Source organism: Lynx rufus, unplaced genomic scaffold (genome assembly GCF_022079265.1).
Source record: "Lynx rufus isolate CCGP_SWC_20201006 ecotype Redwood Valley unplaced genomic scaffold, mLynRuf1.p SCAF_19, whole genome shotgun sequence".
NCBI classification, from domain to species: Eukaryota; Metazoa; Chordata; class Mammalia; order Carnivora; family Felidae; genus Lynx; species Lynx rufus.
The window spans coordinates 18,995,521-19,002,591 of NW_025814833.1; the positions used below are offsets into that span (position 1 = coordinate 18,995,521).

A 7,071-nucleotide genomic window follows, 5' to 3' on the forward strand; every position below is an offset into this window, starting at 1 on the left:
GGCTGGCAAGGTGGCTGGGGAAGGAAATGAAGGGAAATTAACATTTACTGAGCTCCTAAACATTTTCACACTTATGATCCCAGTTAATCCGTATCACCACACCTCATAAGGTAGGTATGGGAGAAGGTAACATAGTGAGTGATGGGAACTTCAGAGCCAAAGACTGTTTTCCAGTCCTAACTCTCACCACTTCTTAGCTGCAGAAACTGACCAGTTATTTTTTCTCTAAGCCTCAGTTACCTTCTCTGTAAAGTGGAAATAACATTTCATACTTCAAATGAGGAGCAAATGTAAAGCACCTAAAGAGTCCTGGAACAGAGTAGGTACTATTAAAGGTTTATCATTATTATTATTATTACTATTATTATTATTACTTTTATTTTAATCACTGTGATTATTGTGGTGTTGATGATGATGATGATGATGAATTCAATTTTGCAGATGAGAAACAGGTTCAGAGAGCTGAAGTAACTTGCTTAACGCTACACAGCTAGTAAACCTGAAAAGCATCTAGGAGAGTGTGTGCCACAGTAGCAGGTGCCCAATTGTATTTGCTTTCTTCCTTCTTGATTTAAAACTCAACACTTTTCGAGGGCACCTGGGTGGCTCAGTCAGGTAAGCATCTGAATTTGGCTTGGGTCATGATCTCAAGGCTTGTGGGTTCGAGCCCTGCATTGGACTCTCTGCTCTCAGCACCGAGCCCACTTTGGATCCTCTGTCTCCCTCCCTCTCTGCCCCTACCCCGCTTGCTCTCTCTCTCTCTCTCTCTCTCTCAAAAATAAACATTTTTACAAAACTCAACACTTTTTTGAGAATTTTATTCCTTAAAAATAATGAGTCAGGCTCGACTCAGCTAGGTTAATGCAAAATGCTACTACCAGTCACATAAATTCATGCAAATTAACATTTTCTTTTACTCATCTACTGATGCAATACATGGAATAAGACAACAAAGTAGATACCAGAACTCACAAAAAAGATAACAACTGGGTCCACAGTTTTGCCTAATGTGGAGTAGTTCATTTCTCCCCCAAAGAGGTATGTATTTTCTTCCCTCCCAGGTGTCTCCATAGTGGGTCAGTGGCAGATAAGATCCCAAGTTTCCAGACCTTCACCTCCTGGAGCTTTATACTTGAGTTTATAGAAGTCAGCACACCAAAGGACAGTGCTAGCTAAAAATGTAAATAAGTTGACAATGTGTTTATGTAAGTTCACAGATGATAGATTCCAGTTTTCGTCCTTGGCCTTTCTCTAGTCTCACTCTACATGTTCTCCCTGGGTAATATCATCCATCCCCAGGCATCTCCTACTGTAAGATACCAATGGATGCAAATATACATATATCAACAGTCCAGATCTTTCCTGAACTCTAGACATGCAGTTCCAACTGCCTGATAGCAAAATCCACCTGGATGCCACCCAAGCATCTTAAACTTAACATGTCTCAAAAGAAACTCATTCTCTTCCCTTCCAAACCCACCTCTCCTCCTGTTTTCCTTCTCTTGGTAAATGGATCATCATCCTCCCAGTTTCCCAAACTAGAAATCCAGGCATCCTTGACTCTTATCTCTTTCCACCTCAGCAAGTAATCACTTACCAACTCCTATCAATTCCTCCACACTGATATCTCTGGACTCTGTTTCTTTACCTCTTCCGATACAGCCAAAGTTTATACCTTCATTGCCATTCTTAGCCTGCCATTCAGTAGCTTTATAGATTGTCTGCCTGCATCCAATTTTTCCCAACTGCAATCAATCTCCTACACTGCTGCTTACACATCTACAATTCTCCTCTACACTTCCCATCCTAGAAATTATATTCCTCATGAAATTCTCCATCACTTAAAAGCTGTGGTTTTTTATGCATGAGGGGAAAAAAAAGGAACTCCAAAATTGGGCATGCAATACTTTTTGTGATCTGGCTCCAATGTACCTTACTCTTAGCCATACTGAAGTTTTCACCATCCCAGGCCTTTTCACAGCTTTATGCTTTTGCACCTGCTAATCTACCCTCTTGGAATGCCCTTTTCCAAGTCAGAATTTGTTCAAATTTTAAGACCTAGATCAAATATCACCTTTCTATGGACCCTGATACCCTGTGTATTTCCATACCACTTTATCTATAAAAGTACTTACTGCATTTAATTGCAATGATCCGTTTGATCTCTCTCTTCTCTACCACATTATGCATTTTCTACAAGCAGAAACCATGGTGGTTAACTCCATCCCTAGCACTGCCTCAAGGGCTGACACGTAGCAAGTGCTAAGTAAAAGCTTATTGAGTACAGGTTATTGAAAAAAGTTAGGATGGCATCATAGAAGACCAATTTCCATATTCCCCAAATTCATTTTGATCACAAAGCACAGAGACAAAATCTGAGGCTGGCTAGGCTCTTTATACTGACTCAGTACAAAACTGCTCATATTTTTAGAACAAACTGTCACTAGAAGTGCATTCTTATTTCAACTCACAACATGTTAGTCAAGCACTCCACACTTCAATCCCACAGCCCACAACTCACAATTTTAAGTTCATATTCTATAAACACAACCTTAAAGAAAAAAAATTTAATGGGAACTACACGTTTCTTAAAGCATGAAAGACCCAAAAAAAAGTTAGGCAGAAAAGTAAAATTGTTTTATAACAAATTTACAGTCGTCATTAGCAGACCAAATAGGAAAGATTGAAATGAATTATTTGAAAAGACAGATACAAAACTTTTACCAGTTATGGTAACAGCTAAAAAATGTGTAATATCGTTAATACCATAAACATTTAAGGCATGTTTAAATGCTAGTATGAATATATAAAATCTTTGGCTCAGTTTAAAATTTCTGTAACGTAAGATTCTAATACTAATTAGAATACAGTAATTTTCATTTCTACTGACTGCATTTTACATGGCCTGGGATGATGCCTGAGAATCTGCACTTCTAACATGTTCATGGGTGATGCCGCTGCTGCTCGTCTAGGCTCCATGCTTTGACAACCACTGATCTAGAGAACCAAAAATTTTTTTTGTCATCTCATCAATGACCTACTCTTTTAAAAAAAAATAAGGAACCTGTGCCAATGTCAATATTTGAAAAGCAGTTTTCAACGCATGATAAGTTACTTACATTTTGGTTGATGCCAACTTATTCCTTAAGTAAAAAATTACAGAGCACATAATATATGCAAAGCACCATAGAAAAATAGAGACCAGTAAAAAACTCATGATCCTCATCTTCACTGACTATACAGTCTAGGAATGTACATACAAAAGTAATAAAAGTCAGCAATCGGTACAAAGGGGATGACAGTGCAACCAGGCTCTGTGGCAAAGACGCTGGAAGGCTCGGCCTTGAAGACAGTTGAGTAATTAAGTTACAGGAGGTAGCGGAGAAGGGCATTGCAAGGGAAAGATAACAACAAGGCAAAAGGACTGAACAGGGATGAGGTGGGATCCAAGGAGATCATTTAGGCAACAAAAAAACAGTCTAGATAAGACAAAATGAGAGCAGTGATAATGATAACAGAAAGAGGAAGATGGATTTGAGACATGTAGAAGTTAAATCTGCTGGAAGAGGCAACAGATTAGGTAGGATTAGGTATGGAAAGTGTATGTGGATAGCTGGAGAGAATGGAAGCATCGCTAACAAATGCTGTGATGGAAAGAAAAGGAGCGGGATTGAGAATGTTAAGATGGCTGTGTCAGTCGCTTTAGATACATTGATTTAGAGCTGCCAGTGGGAGTGTCCATTCATTTGAAAATGTTAAGCAGGTAACTGAAAATGTAGGGCTTGAGTTTGGGAAAAATGATAGAGCTGAAGATAAATATTTGGAAGACACCCAACTAGATGTGATCTGTGAGGCTCTCTGAGTAAAAGATTTCAAAGTGATGAAGCAGTGGTCCTCAAACTTGAGTCTGCATCAGAATCCCCAGGAGGGCTTCTTAAACCACAGATTGCTGGGTCCCACACTCAGGGTTTCTGAATCCTAAATCTAGGGTGGAATGTGAGAATTTGCATTGCTAACAAGTCCTGTGGGAGGTGCTGCTGTTGTTGCTTCAGGGTCCCTCGGTTTAGAGCCAGGGATCTAGATAGTCAAACCTATTTTTTTCATTTCAACATTGATGTATTCTTTTAAGAAAATACTAACCTGTGCTAACATCAGTGTCTTTTCTTCTGTGTAGTTAAAAGAGTATCTAATATTGTTTCGCTGTCAATTTAAAAGAAATAAGGAAACTATTTCTATCTATCTGTTTTCTATTTATTAAAAAGTGTCTTGTTGGGGCGCCTGGGTGGCTCAGTCAGTTGAGCATCTGACTTCAGTTCAGGTCATGATCTCCCAGAACGTGAGTTTGAGCCCCGCATCAGGCTCACTGCAGTCAGCACAGAAGCTGTCAGCACAGAGCTTGCCTGGATCCTCTGACCCACTCTCTCTCTCTCTGCTCCTCTCCCTGCTCGCTCTCTCTCTCTCTCTCTCTCAAATATAAACATTTTTTAAAAACCAGTCTTGTCAATCCGTAATTAAGAAACCAAGGCTGTCCAAAGGATCTGTTCCACATTATGGCAATGGTCAGAAGGGAAGTTCTTACTTTCCCTTAGGACTATGTTGCACAAAGTTTTGCATTCTGACGACAAATTTTCCGGACCTTTGTTTGGTGGTCTCCGATAAAGCTCTTTTAGAAGCCAAATATTTATGGGGAGACTGGGTGGCTCAGTCGGTTAAGATAACAACTTCAGCTCAGGTCATGATGTCACAGTTTGTGAGTTCAAGCCCTGCGTTGAGCTCTGCGTTGAGCTCTGCGTGGGGCTCTGTGCTGACAGCTCAGATTAGGGGTCTCCCTCTCTCTCTGCTCCTCCCCTGCTCGCACTCTGTCTCCCTCCGTCTCCCAAAATGAATAAATGTTTAAAAAAAAAAAAAAGAAGCGGGGCGCCTGGGTGGCGCAGTCGGTTAAGCGTCCGACTTCAGCCAGGTCACGATCTCGCGGTCCGTGAGTTCGAGCCCCGCGTCGGGCTCTGGGCTGATGGCTCAGAGCCTGGAGCCTGTTTCCCATTCTGTGTCTCCCTCTCTCTCTGGCCCTCCCCCGTTCATGCTCTGTCTCTCTCTCTGTCCCAAAAATAAATAAACGTTGAAAAAAAAAAAATTAAAAAAAAAAAAAAAAAAGAAGCGGGGCGCCTGGGTGGCGCAGTCGGTTAAGCGTCCGACTTCAGCCAGGTCACGATCTCGCGGTCCGGGAGTTCGAGCCCCGCGTCAGGCTCTGGGCTGATGGCTCGGAGCCTGGAGCCTGTTTCTGATTCTGTGTCTCCCTCTCTCTCTGCCCCTCCCCCATTCATGCTCTGTCTCTCTCTGTCCCAAAAACAAATAAACATTGAAAAAAAAAATTAAAAAAAAAAAAAAGCAATGGCTTCAAAAGCACTTAGTTGTTTACTTTTCATCTTACTATAAATTATTTATCCTTCAGTCTGTAAATGGCTATTTGTAGGATTAGACAAATTTTGAATGCCCTGATAAGAGGATTGTTGCATCTAAATTCATGCATAATCCATAAAAAGCACACGTAACCTACAACCTCAGCCAGACTGGCATATGAACAAATTCACTAAGCATATGTAAGCAGTGCGCATTATTAACCAGTTAACATCAGCAAATTTGTTTTTGAAAACATAAGTTTACACACACAAGCATTCCCTAGTGAGAAATATTAGTTCTAAAAATCCAGTAAAAACATACCTTGAGTAGATTTCTCTACTTCCTTCCTCTTCCTACTCTGGCTATTGTAATTCATCCTCAGCTCTTGGTTATACTCATGCAGAGTTTCCCTGGAGTTGTAGGACTGCCTTGGTTTCCTTCCATCTTCACTTTCATCAGAAGAACTGGTATAAGCTAGATCCATTTCGTGCTTGACTTTTGAGAGAGGCTGGTAGGGTTTGCAGTCCGTTTGCTCCATGTCTGATTAAGCAAACTCAATTTCATGAAAAGAAGGAAGAACAACTTCTTTCAAGTAAGCAGTCCTGAAAAAGAAGGAAAAACACAAGCCTTCTTAGATTTGTCCTTTGGAGAGGAAATGCATCTGGCAGATTCACAATTGGTTCTGATAATACTATCAAAGGAGTGAAGCAAAAGACAAACTAGATGACAAGAAGCTAGCCTGAGGCAATAATAACACTGTGTTACATGCGCACATTGGCAAGCACTTAGGATTAAACCGGAGGTTGCGGTATCAGAAAATACTCGAGGTGGAAGAGAGACAGCCTTCAAAAATATTTGTATTGGAATGCAGATAAAGGACAATGTCTTCTAAGGTGTGTGCGTGTTTTAAATGTTAATTCAGTGGTTAGATTAAAAAATATTCTGAGATCCGAAAGTGGCTAGGAGTACAAATACTAACCCAGCATATCCCACATTTGAAATGAAAACTAGAAAAAAAAAAAAAAGACAAAAAAAAAACCAACCCGCAATCTCACCTCTGGTTTAAAACTGCATTTAAGAAAGGGGTTTTGAAGAAGGGAAGAATTCTGAGTGAGAGAGGCTCATGAAATTAAGTGTCCTTGAGGGGGACTGAGCTCTTTGTGTCCATATTGTGGCTTTTGAGCCTCAGGCTTGCAGAGAATTTTTAATGAGTTAGGTGGCGGTAAATTTTTGTTCTTCATAGTACCGAGAGGATGTAAACAACACTTCTGGTGAGTATACCGGTATAGGAATAGCAAGCTCTAAATCGGGTTTAGAAATAGAAATTTTAAAACTTCATGATAAATCACTGAAAGAACCCCCCTTCCCCCACAGAATGCTGAGCTACAAGTCACTAAGGCTCTTAGGGCAAGTAGAGGCATTATCTGTCTTACTTAGCGCAGAGAGGTTTGAGAACATCAAATGCCATCTGAGATGTCAAAGTCCTCTGAAAATTTTAAAGCCCTGTAAAAATGTACTCATCTTCATCTCTTACATTATTTTATCATTATTTTCATCAAACGCTGCAACTTTGCAACTTGGTGGGGTTTTTTTGTGTGTGTGCAATGTTAAAAAACCTACTTCAAACACAAATAACTTTATGATTTCATTTGCAGTAAAATGGACTCCTTTATT

At 40.2% G+C, this 7,071-nt stretch overlaps 1 protein-coding gene across 3 annotated transcripts in view; it reads right to left on the reverse strand.

The window, feature by feature from the left end:
• The window catches only part of TENM1 (teneurin transmembrane protein 1), a 555,347-nt gene extending 549,355 nt beyond the window's left edge, over positions 1-5,992 (reverse strand). For all 3 annotated transcript variants that reach the window (XM_047082126.1, XM_047082125.1, XM_047082124.1), the window contains exon 1: positions 5,719-5,992. In XM_047082126.1, coding sequence (XP_046938082.1) covers positions 5,719-5,935 — 217 coding nt within the window. In that variant the 5' untranslated portion in view covers positions 5,936-5,992. The remainder of the gene's footprint in view (positions 1-5,718) is intronic.
• Positions 5,993-7,071: the final 1,079 nt, after the last annotated feature.